The following is a 25,083-nucleotide window of genomic DNA, read 5'->3' as shown; positions in this document are numbered from 1 at the left end:
AAGGGTACAGATATGTTTTTAAAATACCTATACTGATTTCATTTCCTTTGGATATGCACCCTGAAATGAGATGGTTGATCATGCAGTAGTTCTATTTTTTATTTTTTGAGAAACTTCCAGACTGTTTTCTATAGTGGCTACTACACTAATTTACATTACCACCAGCCGTATACCAGGGTTCTACTTTCTCCACACCCTCACCAAAACTTGCTACCTTTGTCTTTTTTTTGTGACACCTATTCTAACAGGTGTAAGGGAAAATATCTCATTGTGGATTCGATTTGCATTTCTCTGACGTTGAGTGATCAAGTTGAACACCTTTCCACATACCTGTAGGCCAATCGTATGAGCTCTTTTGAGAAAGATCTGCTCAGGTACTTAGCCCAGTTTTTAATCAGGTTATTTGGGGTTTTGTTTGTTTCCTCTTCAGCTGTTTGAGTTCCTCATGTATTTTGGATATTAATCCCTACAAGATACATGATTTGTAAATATTTTCTCCCATTCTGTAGGTTTCTTTTTCAATCTGTGGATTGTTTCCTTTGCTCTGCAGAAACATTTTAGTTTGATCTAACGTGTCACTTAAGGCTATTTATTTTTTCTGTCTGGGTGATCTACCCACTAATGTAAGTGAAATATTAAAATCCCTTTCTAGAATTGTATTTCTGTTCATTTCTTCCTTTAGGTATGTTAATATTTACTTTATATATTCAGGTGCTTCTATGTTGGGTGGATAATTATTTACAAATGTTATATCCCTTTGTTGGATTGGCCCCTTTATCATTATGTGATACCTTTTTTTGTGTCTCTTATTGGAGTCTTTGTTTTAAAGTCTATTTTGTGTGATGTAAGTATAGCTACCTCTGCTTTCTTTTGATTTCCATTTTGGAAGAATATTTTTTTTCCATCCCTTCACTTTTAGTCTGTGTGTCTCCTTACATCTGAAGTGAGTTCCTTGTAGGCATCATACAAATGGGACTTGTGTTTTTATCCATTCAGCCACATTATGTCTTTTGATTGGAGAATTTAGTCCATTTACATTTAAAGTAATTTTTCATAAGTACATATTTATTTCCATTTTGTTAATTGTTTTATGGCTGTTTTTATTTCTTTTCCTTCACGTGCTCTCTTCCTTTGTGACTTGATGACTTTCTTTGGTGGTATGCTTAAATTCCTTTCTCTTTACCTTTGTAGATGTACTATTTGTTTTTGCTTTGTGGTTATCATCAGGCTTACATATAAGAATTAATATCTATAACAGTCTGTTTTAAGTTAATAACAATTTAAGTTTGATTGCATTGTAAAGTTCTACATTTTTACTCTCTCCCCACCACATTTTATGTTTTTAATGCCACATCTTACATCTTTTTGTCTTATATCTGTGACTCATCTTATAATTCTTTTGATGTTGTCTTTTGCAGAGCAGATTTCAACTTCAGTGAAGTCTAACTTACCAATTAAATAATTGGTAATTATTTCATGGATCACGCCTTTGATGTTGTATATAAAAAGCCATCACCATACCCAAGGTCACCTAGGTTTTCTCCTGTGTTATCTTGTAAAAATTTATAGTTTTTCATTTTACACTTAGGCCTGCAATCCATTTAATTTATGTGAGGATAATTTTGTTATGTTTAAGGTATGGAATGGGTTTCCAAGATTGGAGTCCCAGTGTATAACACTGTTGCTATAGAAAATAATGGCTTGACTTATATGACCTTGCTTTTGAACCATTGATTTTTAATCAATTAGGTCATGGAGATCATCTGCTCAAGTGGTTTTAAAATATCTGTCTTTAAATTGAATTCACTAGAATTATCTCGGATGGTTAGATGGTTTGGTTTTGTTTTTAAAAATTAATTCTCACAGATCTAATAATCAACATGGGGATGTTATGGCCCATGAACATAATTGATCATTATATACAGTACTAAACTGTGCAGTATTTAAGGTATTTAAGTATTTAAGTTTATTTAAGGGCCCAAAGAGGAATTCAAAAGTTTAACAGTGTTTGAAGAAAGTGGAACTGAGATCTAATTTTGCCATTGTCCCCAAAATTGACCAAAACAATAGACCAATGCTGAAGTCTGAGCACAGAGCTGCCCTTCCAGTGAAGGGAGGCTTTAGGAAGGTTCTTTATTGTCTGGCAAGCATCATTTTATGCTAACACAAATATGACTAAGCTTCCTTCAGATTTAAGATTAATCCTGAAAGTGTGACGTCACTATTTCTGTATGTTATATTGACACATCAGACCCTTAAAATATTTAAAAAATAGTTTGCTTGTATTTTTCTCAAAACTGCATAATAAGTATTACTTAAGTCAAAAGCATCAATAGACTCATTTACAGATTCCTTTTCCTTAAGACTGAGAGATCATATTCACGAAAAGTTGGAAAATAATACTCCATTAGAAAAAGTAACATTTGGGAATAGAGGGAGGGGAGATACTGGGAAGGGGACCAATGATACAGATTACGCTATCTTCATCGATAAGCACTGAATATATCACACCTTTCCTTACCCAAAGACCCAGCTTCAGCCTCATCCTTGTTCTTACCTCATCTATAAGTGCTGCTTTATTAACACCCAAAACACACACTTAGGGAAAAATGGTGAACTCCCTCCTCCTAATGTCCTAAATTCATGTTCAATGCAGCATTTTGGGTACAGATTACAAATTTTGCTTTACAAATTATGAGAGGCAGAAGGGACACATTGAGTCTTCCATTTGCAGGGTTAGCTCTCAGCAGGGGAGATAAAATGAACTTTGGACTTCGAAATAAATCCAACTTGCAAATCACCAAGGAAAAATTAAATTAAAAGGTAATAATTAAACCTATCCATAGGTAGCTTGAGGAAAAGCTGTGACATTCTAAACATAAAGATTTGTATTCAAGCCACACACCTCTTGCCCCCAACATATCGTGCTCATGCTACAGCAAAGCTTACCCAATCCCTTTGACTTAGCACCACTCCCTTTAGCATAGCTGAACACATCTGCCAGCACCAAGTTTTAAAGACCATGTTTCTTCCTCCCGCTCTCTGTGAACACTACACACATTTTAACAACAATGGATTTGGACATTGTAATTCATTCTGGAATACTTTGACCCTCATACTTTCAATTTGTCAGGAGGAAGGAAAGCAGTCCCAAAACAGGTTGGAAGTGGAGGAAATGGCAACAAAGATTCATCTTTGGAAAGCTTCAATCATACTGGGTGGCCATCAACTTCACTTCCAGAAAGCAGGCAAACATAAGTAGGATATAGAATAAACTTCTCAAGTCATTTTGTTAATGATCTTTTTAAGGGAAAAATAGTGCTGGGCCTGATGATCCTTATTGTTAATATACATAGCCCTGAGTCATGAAATAATTACAAACTTTTGCCTTCATTTTTCCCATGCCAAGCTAGGAAGGTTGATGATATATTGTTTATTTTTATGTGAAAGAGAACATGACTTAGTAATAAGAGGCAATAGCCTAGACAGAGGAGTTAAGAGGAGCTAAACTGTGGCAAATTTCTCTGAGTCTCATATTCCTCTACTGTACAATGACACTTTTAAATATCTAATATTGTCATTTTAAGAATGATAAAACTTGCCCGGCCAGGCATGGCTCAGTGGTTGAGCGTCAACCTGGGATCCAGGCGATCAGGGTTCAATTCCTGGTCAGGGCACATGCCCAGGTTGTGGACTCGATCGATGACTCTCTCATCATTGATGTTTCTATCTCTCTCTCTCCCTCTCCTTTCCTCTCTCTGAAATCAATAAAGATATATTTTAAAAAAATGATAAAACTAAACATTAAGGGGGTTTGCAAAATAAAAAGTTCTACTCATAAATCGTCATTTATACTGTTTCTCCCCATAAAGGGATTTAAATTCGCCTTAACTCATCTACTCCCTATCAACCAGTCTTTCTCCTTGAGAACAATTTATAGCATTCACTTCTAAAATAGATGACTTGAGTTAGGGCTATTGCTAGAATAAAGCTAAGTGTCCCCCCAAAAAACTGGATCTATAGCCTTGGCCTAGTGAGACCACACAAGGAAGCAAGTGGTCTGACTGCCATCAAATTTATAGTTTCAAGAAGCAGTTGGACTCTATGAATGCTGAGTAGTTCACTGATTGGTCTATACCCAATAAGTTATTTCCAATTTGTAGAATGCTATTAGACCATTACCATCTAATAGGTAGATGAACTCAGTCACTGTTGTCATGGGTGAACAAATATTTCAGAGATGGGAACTTCCAGAGAACTGAGGTGCAAAAATGAACCATTTTTTCTCAAATTACCTCTGGTGATTCTAATACTGAAAAAACATTACTCCATAGAGAAATTTTCAAAGTATATATAGGGAGCTTTGCAAATACAGGATTGAACATACCACTGGTAATTCAAGAGCAAGAATTTTGTTTAATTGTAACCACTGAATGATACATCTCCAAACACAGCTGGATCTGTAGTTTAATATTTTGCACAAGATAGCAATTATGTCTATAGAGCTTAATTACACCAATCAAGGTGAGCAAAGAGGAAATGATGCTGTATTTATTTTAAAAATATTTCTGCCTGGCACCAGTCCGACTCAGTGAAACTATGAGTTTAAATCTCTGCTCCAATGGTGAGACATGACCTAAAACTATCAAAGACAACCTTTTACAGCACAGTATACATTTAAATACCAAGTTTCAAATGACACTTCCAAAAGAAAGGGTCCATTATGTCTTGTACTTAGTAAAACGATAGGTTCTCCAATGCAGAGGGACTCTGCCTGCCCACTGCTCCAGCATTCGCACTGCTTTTTCAACCTGTCTCCTGAAGCCTGGGGTAAGGTAACTGATTTGCATAGAATTTACAGGGTTTAGTTTAGTTTATGTAAGTGGCCTCTTTCAGACTATCTAGAGGTCTGTGATGAAGTTCTGTACAGAGTAGAACCTACTCTGGGCTGTGCCTGCAAGTCAAATGATGCTCCCTCTAGGCAAGAACTTACTTCTGTGCTTCTGGGACCACACCTGCTGAGACACCCCTCCAAGCACAACGCTGAGTCCTTACCGGGCACTCATTAGCCACTGAGGGCCCGCTGGCTCCTGGGGGTTACTTTACAGGCTCGTGGCGCTGCAGCCTCTCAGGGGTATCCAACGTACACTAAGCGGCAGTCTACCTCCGGGACAGGCTGCCTCTAAATGGAGCAGCACAAATGACAAGACAGTCGAAGGCCACCTTCAGCACAGAACAGGTACTTTTTCTCTCAACTTAAAAATATTTACTCACATTTCCCTGGAAAGTCTTTTAAAGTAACTTTTTGCAGGAGGATAAGCTTCATCAGTACCTAATGAGAGCCTGCTTCCTAGAAGCAATTAAAAAAAGGTGCATTTGCACAATTCGTATTTGCCTTTCTGCGAAAGCCGCGAAAGACCGCCGCCAGCCGCTTCAAAGGGAGCCCCGCCCCTTCGGCTGGAAGCCCCGCCTACAATTATATTTGCATAGAGCCCGCCTCCTCCCTAGAGGTTCCAGCCAATCTTGTGACCTCTCGTGAGGTGGGCAGAGCTATCGCGAGATTCCAACTGTATCCCATCTGAGACGCGAGCTGTACGGACTTGCGTAGAAGCGGCTCCTGAAGCCGCGGCCGGAGGAAGGGGGCGGGGCAGCTCGACGTGCGCGCGCGCCTTGACCCCACGCTCGGGCGCGCGCCCGGCAGCCGGGAACCGTGGTTTCCGCCTCCCCCGGGGACCCCGACGCAGACCAGGGTAAAGCGCGCGCCCACCGCAGGCGGGTGTTGGGTGGGTGGCGACTGCGTGCCCCGGCCCTGCGTGGACCTTAGAGGGCCCTGGTGCAGAGAGGCTAAGAGGAGGCGTGGAGAGCCCGCCTAGGCAGGTAGGCGCTCAGGTGATGGGGGGTCAGGGGTCAGAGGTCAGGAACTTTGGACCGCGACGGAGGCCCCCAAGGAGGGAGGACTCGGTTGTTCTGGAGCCCGGGAAGCTGAAGGGCTAAGGGGGGCGGCAGCGCGAGTCGCCCCGACCTTCCGCAGCCCGGCCGTGCGGGCCTCGGGCCGCCGCGGCGTCCCCGGGACCGGGCGGGGCGTGCGAGGGGCCCGTGCTGGTCGCCGGGGCCTGGGCCTGCGGGGTCCTGTGGGAGCGTCCGAGCGGCTGCCGTCGCCTCCCGGGCCCCGGGGTGGCGGCTTTGCTCCAACTGCCTCCGGGCCCTTGGGCGCCGGCGGCGTGGGCGCCGCGGCCGCTGCGGGCCCCCGGCGCGGGGAGCGGGCGCCGCCGGGGCTCGGGGCGCGAGGCTGCCGTGCGGGCGCCGCGGGGCCGGGCTTCCACGCCGGCCGCAGAGTTCGCCGTCGCCGCCGGGGCCGGGTTGGTTACGTTCGCGGCCGACGCCACCCCACCCTCGGGCGCGTTCCGCGTTTGGACCCCGCGGGAGTTGCCGGGTTTCTGCACCGAGACGTGTGCCCGGCGGCCGCGGGTCGCCGTCGGGTGCGCGGTGTCCTCGGTAGCGACCCGGAGCCCGTGCCTTTCTTCCAGGGACGCGACCTCCGGGCCCGAGGTAGAAACCCTGCATGCTTGGTGCTTCCCCAACTTGGGTTTAAATTAACTGGAGGCTCTCACCGAACAAAGTAAAATCATTTTTCAGTCTTTACAGCTAGTTTTAATTTTTCTGTTGAGTAATGGCAAGAATGATGAGATGCCCATGGATAGAAATGACCCGTGATCTCTGTACTCACACCAAAAAGACCGGCTGGCCTGTGGTCAGCCAGGGGGCTGCGGACACAGCAGCGGGGGGGGGGGGGGCCCTGATGGCACAGCCTGTGCTTCCCAGGGTCTGCCCGACCAGGTAGCCAATGAGCCGGCAGTTGAGAATAAAATACTTTTGAAAGATGCTATTCCATATAGCATCTTTTTGTTCAGCCCGAAAGAACTGTACTTACAGAATTATTTTTAAAAACTCTTTTATAAAGCGTTCAGGCTAGAAGGATTTGAGGGAAGCAGAACCCGCTGGTGAAAAAGCTGCTCATGGAGGTATGTTTCAAGTTTATGTGACTAACGCATGTTACAGGGTTCAGCAGATGAAAATACTCTCATCCTGCTGAAGTCATCACAACGGAAAAAGACTGCGCTGATATTAGATTGTTGAGAGCTTCTCAGCCATTAGTAGTGATTGGGCTTTGCTTACATAGGGCTCACCCTTGGACCTGTCCATGTAGCAAATACATACTTCTGTGCCCTTAATAGCCTAAACCCAGGTCTGCCATCAATGTGTCGGAATTCAGGATTTGTGTCTTTTAATGAGGAGATTATCATTTGGGGCGGGAGGATCTGATTTTAAGTTTAATTGATATTCATTTGTTTTATTGTCTTATTAACTTAAGATTTTACACTTTTCTAGCAATCTTTGTTTATTGTTAAAGATGCGGGTCAGTCAGTTTTGTATGTCTCATTCTGGGCCAGAAATAATAAGGAAGTTTCACATTCCCTATAGTCTTCTAGAATGTGGTTAAGAGATGTGAGTCCAAAAAGAAATGTGAGCAATGTACTAGCAGATCTTTAAAAAAGGGGAGGGGATTCATGAGTTAGAGATCTTTATTTCACCTTCTTTTGTATATCATTTCCATCCTGGCACTGGCTTGGTACTGGAGGTACAATGCTGAATAGGATACTGTTGCTGCCCAGTTTTCAAGGTGTTCATAGCGAAACTGTTGGGAACACTGTAGCAGTTGGGATCGAGGAGGAGAGGCTCTTAGCTCAGCAGGCCTGGTCATGGAGGGTTTTGAGGGGAAGATTGGGACAGTGACAGTCAGAAAAGTATGAAAGAGTGTTTCAAGCAAAAGGAATTTGCATTTAAATGCAGGGCAGTAAAATTTCAGTCCATATAGAAAACTGCATATCATCTTGTTTTACACAAACACTGATATTTAAGGGGAGGAAGATGGAGTAGAACCATCCCAAGTGGAATTCCTGTGGCATGGAGAAAGCCAGGAGAAGGATTTGGTATATGGTTAGAGATACACCAACCAGAATGTGACTTACCAGCTGCCCATTAACATTATGGTTATAAGTAGCTTATTATCATTCCTGGATAGAGATCCCTTAGGAAAAGAATCAACCAAAACAAGATATTTTTATTTAATTTATTTTATTTTATTTTATTTAGTTAAAAATGTATGCTCAGTTTCTGGGGTAGTACCTGGGGAGGGGGGGCATTAGGATTTTTTAAAGTTTCCACAGGTGATTCTAATGTGCAGTCAAGTTTGAGACTCTTTGATCTATGATGTTGATTGTAAATATAATAAAAGTCCTATATATGTAGATTGCTTCATCTGTGTCCTGGGTGAAAGTTTGTCTTTGTTGATTTATTTTCCTGTTGAAGATCCCTTAATGTTTGATTGTTGATTGTGAGCTCATCTTTGCAGTTCAGATTCCTATTTCACTTTCATTGTTTCGGCTTGTACAGTTTGCTTAAGGGGAGGGCCAGCAGCAGCTGCTGGGACTAGTTTTCTATTCTGTTCAGTGATAATGGGGGAAACCTCTATGGGCAGAGTCCATTGTCATAAGCTTTTTCTTTTGTACTTGGTGACAATGGATATCTTTCTAGTGTACGCATTGTTCTCCCAGAAATTAGATTCCGCCACGGCTGTCTTGCCTTTGTGAGAGAGAGGGAAGGTAAGGACCTGCCAGTTCCCACTCTGTTGCTCCATTATTGCCCGTGTTTGTAGCCCTGGACCCACTTTGGGTTCTACTACCAGCTCTGCCACCACTGTGCATGGAAGCCCTGTTGGTGCTAATGCACACGACCACTTAGCTTTTCAGTCTGATTGCCTGTGCATTGTTCTTAGGAATTCCTCAAAGTTTCTGGTGCAGTGAGATTTTCCCTGATGGTTTGTTGTTGTTGTTGGCTGTTGTTGTAGTTTTAAACAGGACTATGTATTTCTTAATTGTTTCTTTAAAACATTTTTCTTATTCTCTCCTAGATTTGGAGCAGGGTAGTTAGGGATGGGGGCTTAGGGGGTAGAGGGGTGTAGACTGCTCTATGTGCTCAGATTGAAGAAACCAGAACACAGTTTATTGTCTGTACCAAATTAAAGACCATGATTTGATTTATGTATCTTTTATGTCCTCTCCTAAAATATAGCATGGTGTTACGTACATAATGGGGACTCAGCAAGTATCTGATTAGGTTTTATTCAGAAATGGAATTAATTGTTGAAATTATTTCGTAAACTGCACTTGAAACCAATTTTTAATTGTTTATACACCTTTTTTTTTTTCCAGCTACATGGTTGGAATAGGTTGAAATAGGCACCAACCATCGCTATGACTTTATGACTTAATCTCTGTGAGTTATTCAGTGTTTCATGTAGGAATAGGCTATTATTTTGGGAAAAGTGTCCTTTGAGGCCTACCTCATGTAGACTGCTTTCAGACCAGTTTCCCCCTTTGAAATAGCAAAGCTCTCTTTTCCTTTTTTCCATACATTTTATTTTTGGAAACCAGTGAGTTTAGTTTATTTTTTTTGTTTCATTCTTTATTTTTTAATTGAATTTATTGGGGTGACATTGGTTAATAAAATTACATAGGTTTCAGGTGGACAGTTCTATAATACAGCATCAGGATATTGTATTGTGTGTTCACCACCCAAGTCAAGTCTCCTTCCATCACCATTTATCCCTCGTTACCTTCTGCTACCTCCCCCCCAGCCCCCCTTCCCTCTGGCGATCACCATACTGTTGTCTGTGTCCATGAGTCTTTCTTTTTTCTTCTTTGCTTAATTTCTTCACCCTTCTCACCCTGTCCCCTGTCCCCTCCCCTCTGACAGCTGTCAGTCTGTTCTCTGCATCCATAAGCCTGTCACCACTTTGTTTATTTTGTTCATTAGATTTCACATATAAGTGAAATTATATGGTACTTATTTCTCTGGCTTATTTCATTTAGCATAATACTCTCCAGGTCCATCCATGCTGTTGCAAAAGATAAGGTTCCCTTTTCTGCGGCTGAGTAGTAGTTCGTTGTGTAAATGCACCGCAGCTGTTTCATCCACTCACTACGTGCAGTTCAGGCACCCGTACATTTTTTGTTCTCTTGTTTTATCTGCTCCATTTCCCCTGGTTGCCATCATCCCCTTATTCCTTGCCCAGCTATCCCTTTTAACCTTTTTATCTGCTAATCCACAAAAGAAATGTATTTCTATATTTTTATCTTCCTCTTTTGAAAGATATATTTTTGGGGATTTTTTAAGGTATGTAAGGATCAACTGAAGTTTTGTTAACCATTTGGGTTTATAAAACAAATTTGAAATTCTGTAGTGATGATAATTTACATGTTACTAAAATTCTTCAAGTATTTCTAGGATATTCGAGAGATTTACTTTACTGTCATGCTGCTCATTAAATGTATTTTTAGAATTTATCTTATTTTATACAACATATCATTATTAAATTTATCCATTAATGACCAGTAAGACCATCAGAACTTGTGTGCTACATGAATTATGGTCAGCGTGTTCCTTAGCTATGTTTGACTTATTAAAAATATTATCCATTGCTTTTCATATCTCCAAAGATTTCACATTATGCATATGCACTACTAATTTATGCCAAATTTCTCATGGGGAGCACTTCAACACTAACTTTATCTCCTGGAATGCCTACTGTTGCATTTGTCTTCTAGAGTTCACATTTACCAACCAAGAAAACGTGAAAATGAGCAGCCGACGGAAACGGGCTCCCCCAGTGAGAGTGGACGAAGAAAGGCAGCAGCAGCTTCGTTGGAACATGCATGAGGACAGAAGGAATGAGCCTCTCACCCTAACTGATGACGAGCAGCCCCACCCAGCTTCAGATTCCTCTTCTGCTCAGTGCATCATCCTAGACGACAGCCTGAAGGAAGAAGTGTGTCACAGAGATAAAAAGAGGTGCTCGGAGACAGTGAGCGTCCCGAAGTCGGCCAGTAGAGAAGACACTGGTGACACCTTTGCCCCTTTGTCTGTAAAGCTGAATATTGTGATTTCTCCCTCTCACTTTGACAATTCTTGGAAAGCACTTCTAGGAGAATTCACTCTTCAGCTTCTTCCTGAACAGAGTGTAATTGAAAATTTTTCTGAAAGGAGTTTTACACTGATGAGTTCAGAGTCGAGCAGTCAGTTCCTGATCTGTGCTTGTTCAGAATGCATAGACACAGAGAGACAGAAAAAAGGGCTCAGCGAGCCAGTCGGTGTTTGTGACAAGGGTGCGCGAGTGGAATCGTCCTTCAGTGGGGAGATGTTAGAGGATTTGGGATGGCTGCAAAAGAAGAGAAGAATAAAGCTTTACCACAGACCAGAAGGGAATCACGTTATTAAGGTACTCGGTTTCTGTGGGGTCTTTAAGGTTCTTCTGCATGGGCAGTCCTCTTCGAAGTTACCTTAGAAGGAAGGTTTGAAAAGCCCGCAGTAAACCTCTCATCAAGTTTCAAAGTAAACTTTATTTCGGGCTTTCAATAGCCATAAAATATATGTACCTATATTAGAGCTAATTATTTTCAGGTTGAACTTTTTCAAGGAGATCTTCTCGAGTCCTCCTCCCCAGCTCTACTCTTTGTGACTCGTTCTGCTCTTCATTTCCCTTCCTCTTCCAGTAGCAGTCCTTGGGCCATTTCCCTGCTTGCCTTTTCAACTCTTTCATCTGCTTTGTCTCCAAAATAGTATAATGTGAAGTGCAAGTGGAGTTCTGTTCCTTACTGCCTCAAAATTAAGTCTAATCTGGGTATAAGTCTTCCCTTCGGTACACCTTTGTCTGCTTCTCCAGCCCCACCTTTTACCACTCTGCTTTTTGTTTTGCCCCAGAAATTCCAAATTGATTTGTTTCCTGTATATTTCCTGTCATCTTTTTCCATCTTTGCTTTTGCTTTCACAGCTCCCTCTGCCTGGGCTGTCCCCTTCCCCTTCCCTGATAATGCCTGGTCATTCTTTAATATTCAGCTCAGAGCTTACTTCATCTAGGGAGAGCTTTTCTCAAACTCCATGGATGGTGCTAACGTGCCCTTCCCCGTCAAACCTGATGCATATGCTTAATTTTGCTTGGTCGCTTGTAGTATACTTACATTTTAGATCTTTATCCCTCCCTAGACTATGAAGTCTTTTATCTTCACAGCCTGGTAAAGTTCCTGATACTGAAGAGATTTTCAGTAAATGAATGAATAAATTTATTATTCACAGGAGTTGGTTCTGCTACTCACTAGTCAAGGTGTGTGAATGTTTAAATGCTTTGCCACCCATTCCTTTGTAATGCTGGGTCGGTGTCTTGCTCTTTAGAGAAAGAAAATGAGAATCTCGGTGATAAGGGAATCAGGTCAGGGTAATAGAGGGAAATGAAGGAAACTGCACTTACCTTTAGGAAGCTTTTAAATTGTATCATCTCAGCTATCTCATACAGGCTTCTCTCCATTTTCCAATGACAACATTTAGGTCAAAACAAATAAATTATTTTTTTGTTTATTTAGCTCCTAAATACCAGTGCCATTATTCCAATTCAGGTATTTAGACTAAAACTTTATCCTGCATTTCTTCACAGAATCAAGATATAAAACATGAATCAAGTTCAGTTTTTTTATACACTTAAATGTTTAATCTAGTAACAGGGATTCCCAAGTCTAACTCCTGGCATGTGCATCAGCATCTTCTGGGAGAATCTGCATTCTTAGCCAACTTCACTGATTATTCTGATGCTTGTCAAGTTTGGAAATCATTGACTTGGTGGGTAGAATTGGTGTTTTTGTTACATCTTCCCAAGTTTGGTTCCAGTTAGGGGAAGTATTTTTTTCTAGCAACTTGAATGGTGCATCGCACATAGTAGGCACTGCATTTGTGGAATGAATTTGTTATTGAAAGTGAAAATACATGAGGGAGATTTGGTATGTATATATTTGGTGTTTGTGGGACAAATAGTGTGAATATTTTTTTAAATGGTGATGGTAAAAAAATTTTTTTTTTTAATTTTCTCATAAAGAGTGGCATAGGCCCAGCCGGGCATGGCTCAGCAGTTGAGCGTCAGCCTAGGATCCAGGCAATCGGGGTTCGATTCCCGGTCAGGGCACATGCCTGGGTTGTGGGCTCGATTCCCAGTCAGGGGCATGCAGGAGGCAGCCAGCCAATCAATGACTCTCATCATTGATGTTTCTCTCTCTCTCCCTTTTCTTTCTTCTCTCTGAAATCAATAAAGATATATATATTTTTAAAAATTAAAAAAAAAAAGTGGCATACTACAATTAAAAATATTTCTATGTTGGTTCTTTCTAGGTTGGAATTTATCTTTTGGAAGATGGCCTCGCGAAACTAGACTTTTTGAGCGATGCAAATTCAAGAATGAAAAAGTTCAATCAACTCATGAAGAGAGTGATGGAAAAGTTATACAATTTTATTATTCCAGGTAATTTTTAAAGTAAACTTAAAAATTGCTGTTACTTAAAGAGTTTTGGGTTTCCCCTCAACTCTTATATATATAGCAACCAGAAAAACAGCTAATAAAACCATAATAAAAATTAAATAAACTCCCTAAAAATCTCTGTATGACAAAATTATACTTTTTTGAAATGCCCCCACTAATATGATTTGTGTGCTTATTTGCTTAACACTGTGCTCAGCTTATATATATATAGTCAAGAAGTGTTTGTGGAGCCAGTAGGTAGCCTCTCAGATCCAAACTGACTGGAGCATGTGCAGTATTCCTGTGCTTTTATTCTGTTACGGCCAGAGATCTTTGGCTGCCCTTTATTCCACCTCTCCTTTGCAGCCTGACAAATAATCTCAAGAGCCTGCTTCCCAAAAGACCAGTTAATTTTGCTACTATTTCTTGGCAAAACGCATCCTTGGTCAGGACTGCAGCTTCAGAGTTGCCTGCCACTGGTTCCAAGGGAGAGTGTAGGTGGCTTGGTGCAGCCCATCAACACTGCTGGAAAATGGCTCAAGTTCTCCAAGCCCTGCTCATGGTGGCTCAGCATTATTTCAGGTGCAAATTTTCGTACTGAAATATTTGGAAAATAAGTGTCTAGCTTGATGGTTGGGTTGTTTCTGCAGCTCGTTCTTTGTAAAGCTTCATAATACTAGTAAATCATTTTGCATGTTAAAGACTTAAAAGGAAGATGAGTCTCTGGTTTCAGAATTGAAAGGAGTACTTTTAAATGCTTTTAAATGCATCTAGAGTTTTAGAAGTCAAGGTAAGAAGTTCATTATTCTGCCTTTTAAAAATAATGCAGTATGAACTTTTCGAAGGAAAACTGCAGTGGATTTCAAGGGAAAACTTCAGTTTAGTTATCAATACTAGATTATGCAACTATAGTAACAATTTGAAATAACCAAGCATATAACTAAACATTAATTGTAAAATTTTAAAAATCTTACATGGCATATTTTTCATTGAGAAAAGTAAATTATGTGTTTTGTGGTACACTCTTCATTGTAGAGCATATGGGGTGTGTCCTATAAAAGTTTATAGGCGTTTTGAAACAGTTTGGAAATAAATCATTAGCTAAAGGTGATTCATTAATTTGTTCAAGATTTTGAATTTTTTTTTATGTTGTAGTAGGCACAAATTTTCCACATGACATTTGTGCCCCCAAAATGAATCTGATTCTTACAAATGTGTATTATTTGTTTACACATTTACCTCCTAATTGCCTACAGGTGCTATCAAGTGCCCTTTTTTAGCATAAGATTTACAGTGGGAACCCTTGCCATATAGACATAGAGAAATTATGTTTGCATATGGATATTTTTTATATGAAGATATAAAAGTGAAATAATCATCCTTTTTTAAACTGTAAAAGATATTTACATTCAGTTCCTCAAATATTTATTAAACATCTACAGTGGCAAAGCATGTGCCAGCTCTAAGGAGCTATAAAAACAAAAGACAGCCTTTGCCCTCAAAGAGCATTACAGTTCAGTATAGAAGGGACAGGTACACATAGATGATTGCACTACCAGACAGAATGGCACAATGCATTGCTATATCTAGGGTATAAGGGTATTGCGTGAACGCAGGGCAGAGCATTCATTCTAACCACGGGGGAAAAACATGCCGTGGAAAAAGTAGCACTGAACTGTCTTGAAGGATGGGTAGATTTTTGATCTATGAAGTATTAAGGGAATTAAGGGTAGGGCCTTCCAGTCACCAAGCACGCTGATTAAGCCCCAAGAGTAGAGAGCGTGTGGTCTGTTTTGAAGTGAGCACTGCTTGTAGTCATAACGTGGTTTTGAGTACCTTGTTGTTGGACGTGCAGATGTGTTGGAAGAGGAGGAGGAAGATTCAGAGAGTGAGCCAGAGGGACAGGACGTCGATGAGCTCTATCACTTTGTGAAGCACGTGCATCAGCAGGAAACACAGCCCGTTGAAGTGGATGTCCAGCATCCTGCGCTGACTCCTGTGCTGAGACCCTACCAGAGGGAGGCTGTCAATTGGATGCTACAACAGGAGCATTTCAGAAGTGCTCCCGCTAGCGGCAAGTATAAGACGCGTCCAGAAAGGCAAATGGATAAGAGGGATTATATGAGATCATTAAACAAATCATCGAAAAGATAGGATAGACTGGATGTGACTATGAACAAAGTGATTTTCTAAGAAATCCCTCAAAATTGAAGTCTAGAGAAATTCATTTGCGAGTTTTCTTATCCTTAAAAGTTTGATATGGTTTCTCTAGCCAAAATAAAGGCCCCCTTGATTGGAATTTTTTGAAACCCAGCAATTTTTCACATGCCTTTCCAGCTAAGAATTGCCTTTGGAATCTGATCAAGTGGGAATCTTGCTAATTATCTGCAAGAGGCTTCACAATTGATGTGGAATGGTAGTGACAGAAAGCTAATTGACAACAGTGGGACACTTATGTGTGACTAATCTAATTTTCCTAGGTGTGCATTTATTTTCTTTACTCCACAAAGTAAATAAAATGCCACCTACTGGCTGTTTTCATAAAAGTGGTAGGCTTAAAGGAGTCATTTATGGTACTTCTTTTTTCTTTTTTTTAAATCCTCAGCCAAGGATATACTTACATTGATTTTTTTAGAGAGAGAGGAGGGGAGATAGAACCCATGGATGTGGAAGAGAAACATCGATTTGTTGCCTCCCGCACACACCCTGACCACAGGTAAAACCCGCAACCCAGGTATGTGCCCTGACCAGGAATCGAACCTGCAACCTTTTAGTGTACTGGATACCCTCCAACCACCTGAGCCACTCGGCCAGGGCTATGCTGCTGCTTTATCACCCAAAGGGATGGGCATAACGGGAGATTTTTACATGATTCTAGGACATGAAGTGTTGACCATTTCTTATTCTTCCTGTATCGATTTATTTCCCTGTGTCGATTTATTTTAGTTAAGGATGAATAGCTCTTATTTATCTCATGAGTTTCAGCTGATACTTTTTTATCCAACAAACTTCTTTTTTTTAAACTTTCTATGTTGGAATATAAATATCAATTCATAGCCAATATTATTTCTTCCCACTTCTCCTCCTCCTGTCTTCTGAATTATTTTGAAGTAGTAATCACACATTATCGTATGTTAATATTTCAGTTTATTTCATTAAAAGATAAGGGTTCTTTTAAACAGGTATATATATATAAAATAGTGAATTTTAAAACCAGTAATTCCTTAATATCCCCAAATCTTCCTTCCTCCCTTCCCATCCTTCCTTCCCCCTTTCTCTCTCTCTCTCTTACAGTTCGTTCAAATCTGAATGCAAATAACATCTGTATGTTGGAATTAATTGCTGCCTCTTAGTTAGTTTCTTTTAATTCATAGGTTTTATCTCCTCTCTCATTCTATTTCTTTTTCCTCTTAACTTGAAAAAATTGTTAGCTCTATTGTTTTTTCCACAGACTGGATTATTCTTTTCTTCAACATGAGATAATTTTTCATTAATTAATTTTATTAAGCCATAACTTACATACAAAAAAAGGTACAGATCTTAAAGGCACAGTTTGATAAGTTTTGACAAATCTATGCATCTGTGTAACGGCAACCCAGTGAAGACATAGAACTAGACTTTCCCAAAAGCCCACTAGCCACTCATGTCTCTTGAGACTTGAAAGGTGACCTGTCCAAATTATGTACTCTAAGTTTAAAATATACCAGATTTCAAAAAGTACAAAAAGTGTGAAAATCTCATTAATAATTTTTATATTGATTACATATTGAAATAATATTTTAGTTCTATTGGGCTCAGTAAATAGACTGTTACAATTTGTTACCTGTTTCTTTATATTCAGATCATACAGTGCTGACATAAAATCTATCCATCACCCCAGAAAGTTCCCTCATGGCCCAGTCGGTTCTCATACTTTAACCCCTTCTAGAGGCAACCACTGTCACCATAAATTAGCTTTGCCTGCTTTTAAAACAATAAATGGAACCCCTGGAGTGGGGAGAGAGTTGGCTTCTTTCAACATAATGTTTTTGAGGTTGATCCATGCTGCATGTGTCAGTGATTCATTCTTTTTTGTCCACAGATTGGATTTTGTTGATTAAATCACATGTGTCGTTTGATAGTTCTTCTGTTTTCTATGGTTCCCAAAGGAATCCTAGCCTTTTCCCCATGTGTATGGGGCTTACCTGGGTATTCTATCTGTTAACTTATTTTTATTTTAATGTCATTATCTGGCAGGAAAGAAAACAAACAAAAACTTCTTTTTATGGTTATATTTTTCTTTAGAAAATGCCCTGCACTTCTTATGGCGAGAGATTGTTACATCTGAGGGTTTGAAACTCTACTACAATCCATACACAGGCTGGTAAGGCAAAACTTTTATTTATGTATTTGATACTAAAAATAAATATTAGGAAAACCTGTATGAGTTTGGTAACATAGGTCTTTAGCCTTGACAGTATCTCAATACTAAGTGAAAGTCTTATTAGACATTTTTATAGATAAGCCAGACTTTTTTCAGTAAATGAATGTTATACAAGAGACTTAAGATGCTTAGTTATTGATATTTAAAGAGATTATAATTCTAAGTAAAAATGTCATCTTATTATGGGTCAGTGTTTATCTTTTTTGTTAAACTTTTCAGCATCTATTATAAAAATTTTAGGAATTCTTAAATATGTCTAGTGAATCAGTAGTTGTTGCCCTTCTTATTTTTTATTCCCAAATTCATAAAGGTCACAAAGAAAGCAGACATGTTTCCTTGGTTTTAGAAGAGAGAAATGGTAGCTGTTTCCCAAGACCACTCTTCTGTTTGCAGACTTTGTTGTCAGCTTTTGATTATCACAGTTCTTAAATTCTAGAAATAGGGATTTGAATTGTTTTACCCTAAAATGTAGTTTTAAAAGTTAGACTTTATGCATTTCTCTTAGTTCTCTTTAGGAACAGTCTAATTTTAATTGTATTCCTGTGATGTATTTTTCTTGTTTTTTTCTGTTAGCATCATCCGTGAGTACCCAAGTGCTGGGCCACAGTTGTTTGGTGGAATCTTAGCAGATGAGATGGGTCTCGGAAAGACAGTGGAGGTTTTGGCTCTGATTCTGACACATACTCGACAGGATATCAAACAAGATGCGCTGACTCTTCCTGAGGTAGGAGTACTGTAGGGCTTGTGAAATCAGGGGACATATGTTCTCATAAATCATCATATGTCCAACATTTGCTTGGCACTTAAGTCAACAGTTTCAATTTACGCTGCAGCTGATGACTTTTATTAGCTGGTAGTTAACTTCAAGTGGGCACAGAGAATGGGATGTGTGTGACCCGGCAGGGTTTTTCAAGCGATGTTGGCCAACTAGGAAGGGGGATATTCTCGCACTTACCAAGCTTCCATTTAGTTGGCAGAGAAACTCCCTTAGGAAAATACTGTTACTTCCTCAAATGTTTTGTCACTGCTAACATCTCCATATTACCACTAAGTATTTTTGAGAACTTTTTTTTTAATTGTGCAGAATCTCAGATATGTAAATCAAGAATGTAATAATTAGAACTTTGTCAAAGGATACGTAGCTTATTCATTAGAGTACTAGATGAAATAAACTCTAAGTCCTTGTTCCAAAATATATAATTGTGTTTCAAAATGTAAATTGTAGAGTTTTAAAAGTATTCCATTGAGGAAATAGAGTTCATATTTTTCCATAATGAGGTAAAAAATAAAAAATTAAATTTGCTGGCCCAGCTGGGCATGGCTCAGTGAGTATGGACCTAAGATCCAGGAGATCCGGGTTCGGATTCCTGGTCAGGGCACATGCCCGGGTTGTGGGCTGGGCAGCCGATCAATGACTCTCTCATCATTGATGTTTCTATCTCTTTCTCTCCCCCTCCTTTCCTCTCTCTGAAATCAATAAAGATATGTTTAAAAAAAAAATTAAATTTGCTGGAATGAGGCCACTACTTAAGGGTACAGCTATAATTACCTGTAAGGCCCACTGTGCTCACAGCCTTAATGATTATATGACCTTTTGGTAGGGTCAGGTTTGCAAAGTTAGCCTTTCAGATTTGAGTATATAATGGAAAAAACCTATTTCCTTTCCTGAAAAATGAGTTGGACAAGTATGCAGTTTTAACTATCAGTAACTTCTTTCTGGCATTTTCTTCTCTTCAGCTATTTTAATTCTAAGTTATTTTTAGTATTATTATAAATTCAGTGGGTTAATTCCTTGTTTAAAGAAGCCTTAAAAAGTTAATTGTAGAAGTCCCCACACTTAACGTTTAGCTAATTCAAGATAATATGCACAGTTTTTAAAAGTAGTAGCTAGCTCTAAGCCCTGAAATAAAAAATAAGGTTTGTATGTGTGAATAGCATATTTAGCCCTTTCTTTCATAACTTTTTATAACTCTTTTGCATCTCAATAGAAGGAGGGTTAATTTTAATAAACAATTCAGAATACTGAAAGCAAAACACTGTGTGACTATTGAATGTTGTTTATATCAGGGAAAAGTGGTGAATTATTTCATTCCATCACTTTATTCTGGAGGACCAGTAAAAAACACAGAAACTCAGAATATGGAAATTGAACCAAAAGAAAAAGTTCATTGCCCCCGTAAGTATGAAATATCTTAAAGAAAATACCTTTTTACAATGTTCTCTGTTGTAGTCCTTGTAAGCCTCATATAGAGATATCATGTAATTATTATAAATAATTGTGTTTATAGTTGTCTATACTTTGCATAAATGGGTTCAATTACAAGTCATAGTATCTTAACAAAGTAAATTTTATTTTTAATTTGACTTGATCCAGGTAGTTTTTGCTCAATATTACACTTAAATTTCTTTAGCTTACAATTTAAACCAGACTTTGTTTATTCTCAGGCATAGCTACTTCAGTTTCTGATGGCAAATGAATGTTTTCCTTATTAATGATAGCATACACATAGATTATTGTGAGAGGTTTTTAAAAATAATTTTAAATGATAGTTGCTTTGTAAGATTAACAAATTCATGAGTAATTCTCAAATTATTTCCATTATAGTAATTAATATGTTGAGATAAACTTTCATTACATAGTCTTCAAAATGACAGTATATAGACAGCATACCTTCAGTAGATCTTTGCTTATTTTTTTTATTAACTTGGTCCTCAGTGCACTTTAAGATGAACTGAGTTTTATTTAATTTTCATTTAATTGTTTCAACTGAGTTAGCATATCCTTTTGTATTTAGCTACACGTGTGATGCTCCTGACAGCCGTGAAAGAAATGAATGGAAAAAAGGGAGTCTCCATACTTTCCATCTATAAGTATGTCAGCTCTATATATAGATACGATGTCCAGCGTAACAGGAGTCTCCTGAAACGGATGCTGAAATGTTTAATTTTTGAAGGTCTTGTGAAACAGATCAAAGGCCATGGTTTTTCTGGGACTTTCACACTGGGGAAGAATTACAGGGAGGACGATGCAGGCGACAAGATGAGGAAGCAGGTAACGGCGCTCACGAGGGAGCTGGGAGTGGTGCCGCAGAGAGCTGGTGGAGCCCATCCGCTGAGGCTCTTACAGGCTGATGACAAAAGCACACCGCTTCGAGCATCCCTTAGGGCTCTGACTGATGTTTTCTGCCTCCAGAATATAAGTTCCATCAGAGTAGAAACTTCACTCTGGTTACCATTAAGCCCAGAGAAGAGTGCTTGGCGTATATCAAGTACTCAAATATTTATTGCTTGAATTATAAAATTAGTTGGTTAAGCATATTATAAAGTTTAAATTCTCTATTTTTATGCTGTTATCAGCATTTTAAAAGTTTGTTCCATATTTTAAGAATGTTAACAATACCTTATATTTGCCTAGCTCTTTATATACATTTTGAATTCTCACTTTTCCCATGTTCATCATCTTATAAAATTTGTATATTTTGTTATAAAAATACTTTTTAGGGCTGTCAATTTCAATTTGCTTTTAAGAAAATAGTTACAAATTTATAAACATAAGGAAAGACTAATGACAGCAAGTCCAAGTGCGGAGCTGCCAGCTTGGTTACTGTGAAAAACGGCAGATGACAGTACATCCTCAAGTAGGGAGTCTCCAGCAGCTTCTCCCAGCCAGAGCAGAGGACGGCGTGAACTTCCATACTTTTACTCGTTCTCTGTCAACAAAAAAAGAAAATCTCCTTCAATTGATACCATTTATTCCCTGTTAAGTGTCCCAACTCCTCTGTTTGCCCTTGGCTCTGACATCCCTTCTAGGGAGCTGTTGCTGACACAGCCTTCTCATCACAGCCCCTCTCAGTACACCCCTTACACATTCCTGTAACATTGCTTCACTTCTACTCTTCTCTTTTTCCAACATACCCTTTTGAGAGCAGGGGATAAATATTCCTTATATTTATCCCCAGCATCACAGAATTGACGTTCAATCAATAATTGCTGGAGGGAACACAAGTAGAAAGGAGAAAGAAAGAAGGGCTTTGTTTACTAATTGCAGTAACTAATAAGTTAACTTCCACTTTCTTTTAATCACCCTAGTTTGTATATTTGGGTCTTGTAAACTACTAGTCGTTTAGTGATTTAGGCAGACTGTAAATTTTTAAGAGATTAGTACCAAGGTATTAGTAGCTCCCCTGATCTTTCTAACTTTTATCTTCTCCAATCTTATACAGTAAGCCTCTCTTTTCTTCCAGACCTACAGACTACAGGGATGGTTCTTATAGAGGGCACATTGAAAGCCACTGACCAGGAGTGATTCTCCTCAAGAAAAAGAGTAGCAGGATTTTTATGTAAAGCACATAAACAAAGTTGGGAATGTAATTTCAGAAATGTAACTTGTTGAAATAACTTATTAAATAATGTTTTTCATAGGCAGTATGGAGTCCAAGGAAAAATCAGAAAGAATCCAGAAAGTCAGTGAGCAAGGACACAGATTCTGAGTACTTGCCATCAAATACCTCTGATGATGATGATGATCCTTACTATTATTACTGTAAGCCCAGGAGAAATCGTAGTAAAATGAGGAAAAAGCCTTCTCCATCCACAAAAAAGGGGAAAAGTCAGCCTGACGTCGATCTCAGTTCACAAGATCAAGGTCCAGTGACCAGTGACTCTGGAATCACTGATGTTACCACATCCACAAGTACATGTGTCTTTGAAATCCAGCAAGAGCATGCAGCAGAGGCCCAAGCTGAATCTCCAGACCCTGCTGGTGGTGATGTGCCACATTCTAATATCACGAGTCCCTATAATTCGTCTGACTATCGTTTTGAGTGCATATGTGGTGAGCTTGACCATGTAGACCGTAAGCCTCGTGTTCAGTGCCTGAAATGCCACCTGTGGCAACATGCAAAATGTGTGAATTATGAAGAGGAGAACCTGAAGATTAAGCCTTTCTACTGCCCCCACTGCCTTGTTGCAATGGAGCCAGTGTCAACAAGAGCAACACTGATCATATCTCCCAGTTCCATCTGTCATCAGTGGGTGGATGAAATCAACAGGCATGTGAGGTCGTCATCTCTGCGAGTCCTGGTAAAAAAGTTTGGGTTCTTTAAATTAAATGTAAATTTTTGCTTCTTTATGATAGTTTTTATAATCTTTGTCACTTTGTTTATCGCAAAAAATAACTTCATGAGATAATATTCAATCAGAACTTGAAGAAGAAATTGAAAATATGAAATAGATCACTTTTTTTTTGACATCAAAAGTTCAGAAGTTAAAGTACTTGAGTAGAAAGATGTGAAAGCTTTTGAACAAATTCTTTATCATGTAAATGAAAAGGTCTTTGTATAAGCACTTATACTCAGAGAGGAATGCAATTCAAAAACAGCATTGACTGAGAGTAGCTACTTGTCTGATCCACCACCTCTTAGCTCCAGAATCATCCTCTGAAGCCTCAGTTACCTTAACTGTAAACTATGAATTTACTCTTTCAACAAATATTTATTGAGCACCTATTTTGTGCCAGGAACTGTGCTAAATTCTGAAAATAGTATCCCCTCATGACTCACTGGGAAGATTAAATTATGTGATAAAGTACTGGCACATAGTGTGTGGTTCACTCATTGTTATGTTTGCTAAGGTTTGTGTTCTTCACTCAGTTCTTCTTTTCATTCAGAGAGTATTACAGGTGTTCTGTCTCAGCCACTGTCCTAGGCATGGAGAGAGATACAGCAGTAAGCAAAGCGCCATCTTTCTGACTGGGCAGCTCTGTTCTGCGGCGTGAACAGACCTTAGTTTGAATCTTGGCTCTTCTAGTTTTGGACGAGTCACTTCACATTTCTTATGTGTGAGGTAGGAGATAACTGCCTCCAACAGGATTGTTGTTGAAGACAGGCAAAGCAGTGTTTGAGACATAAGAAGCATTCTGTAAATAACAGCTCTTACTCCTAGTTGTTCATACCGTCAGGTCTTTGCATGTGCTATTGATCCCGTCTTCCTACCTACCTACATGTCATGTCCATTTCCCCTTCTCTGCCCTTGAGAACTCCCAACTGTTCTTCAAATCCACCTCAAATTTTAGGTCCTCTCTGAATTTACCTTCTCAGCCATAGAGTTGGTCCTTCCACTGTGATGCCACCACATTTACTTCTGTTACAGTTCCATACGCATTGCTTCTATTGTTAGTCTTTCCCACTAAAATGTGTCTTTCTCTCAGCAGGTATGGAATGTATCTCAAAGCGGGTTTGGTGTTAAACATGGAGAATGGACTTAGTAAGGGTACAAGTGAATGATCATTTCAATTATCTTTGAAGAGCTTTTCTGCAATTTACTATGTCTGTGCTGTTTATTTTCTAGGTATATCAAGGAGTAAAGAAAGATGGCTTTTTACAGCCTCATTTTTTGGCAGAACAGGATATAGTTATCATTACCTATGATGTCCTTCGTTCAGAGCTAAATTACGTAGATATCCCACACAGCAACAGTGAGGATGGGCGTCGCTTACGGAACCAGAAACGCTATATGGCCATTCCTAGCCCCCTAGTAGCTGTGGAGTGGTGGAGGATCTGCCTTGATGAAGCTCAGATGGTCGAATGTCCTGCTGTAAAAGTGAGAGTTTCTGCAGAATCTTTTGAGAGCTGAGGAAGATACAGGGGGTAGAAATTGGAAGAAGTTGTCCGTAGAAGTTTTAATAGTTTAAGTGTAGTTAACCCACAGTATTGATATTGGCCAGAAGTTTGCTGTTAAATACCCTTACATTTGGTTTTCTCTTATGCTGTGAACTAAATAGCCCTTAGGAATTTTTTGGTCCTCTGAATCATTGCCCTGTGTCAGAGCCCATGTACATTTGAGTAAGATAGTAGTTTATGTGTGATGAAGATAAGAGAACTGTATTTAGGGACTTTTGTAAGCATTTCTGCTAAGAGGAAAGCAAACATTTCTGCCAAGTGGAAAATTTATCATATAGGCTCTGATAGCTTTAGACCAAAGTTGACTTTGGCAATTTTTTATCAGAGAGACCAGATGGTAACTAAAATCCTACTTTAGAAGATAGAATTTTGATTCAGCCGCTGTCACCTGTCTTTGTCTTCTTTGGCCAGCCTGTAACCTGTCCTGAATTTTTAAATCATATATTAGTCCAGTGATTCACTCTGAAGGATGGAGTGAGGGTGTATCTAGTCATTCAGGGAGGCTTTTCGCTTGAACTGCCCTCCTTTCGGGGGGGGGGGGGGTGGCACATGGCATCCCGCTAATGAGAACCACTGTACTA

General features: G+C 39.5%; 1 protein-coding gene across 4 annotated transcripts in view; it reads left to right on the top strand.

The window, feature by feature from the left end:
• The first annotated feature begins 5,604 nt into the window (after window positions 1–5,604).
• The window catches only part of SHPRH (SNF2 histone linker PHD RING helicase), a 58,003-nt gene continuing 38,524 nt past the window's right edge, over window positions 5,605–25,083 (top strand). For 2 of the 4 annotated variants that reach the window (XR_013998973.1, XM_081139623.1), the window contains exons 1-10: window positions 5,647–5,877; window positions 10,668–11,338; window positions 13,273–13,402; window positions 15,255–15,473; window positions 17,684–17,762; window positions 18,396–18,546; window positions 19,890–19,998; window positions 20,618–20,874; window positions 22,245–22,904; window positions 24,171–24,422. Coding sequence is in view for 3 of the 4 variants with exons in the window: in XM_081139623.1 (XP_080995749.1) it covers window positions 10,700–11,338; window positions 13,273–13,402; window positions 15,255–15,473; window positions 17,684–17,762; window positions 18,396–18,546; window positions 19,890–19,998; window positions 20,618–20,874; window positions 22,245–22,904; window positions 24,171–24,422 (2,496 nt within the window). In the remaining variant the exon portion in view is untranslated. Of the gene's footprint in view, window positions 5,878–10,667; window positions 12,221–13,272; window positions 13,403–15,254; window positions 15,474–17,683; window positions 17,763–18,395; window positions 18,547–19,889; window positions 19,999–20,617; window positions 20,875–22,244; window positions 22,905–24,170; window positions 24,423–25,083 lie in introns of all 4 variants that reach the window. The other 2 variants (XM_081139624.1, XM_081139625.1) reach the window with 2 other exon arrangements.

The sequence above is a fragment of the Miniopterus schreibersii genome (assembly GCF_964146895.1).
Source record: "Miniopterus schreibersii genome assembly, chromosome: 6".
In the NCBI taxonomy this organism is placed as follows: domain Eukaryota; kingdom Metazoa; phylum Chordata; class Mammalia; order Chiroptera; family Miniopteridae; genus Miniopterus; species Miniopterus schreibersii.
This window is presented reverse-complemented; position numbering and strand designations above follow the sequence as displayed.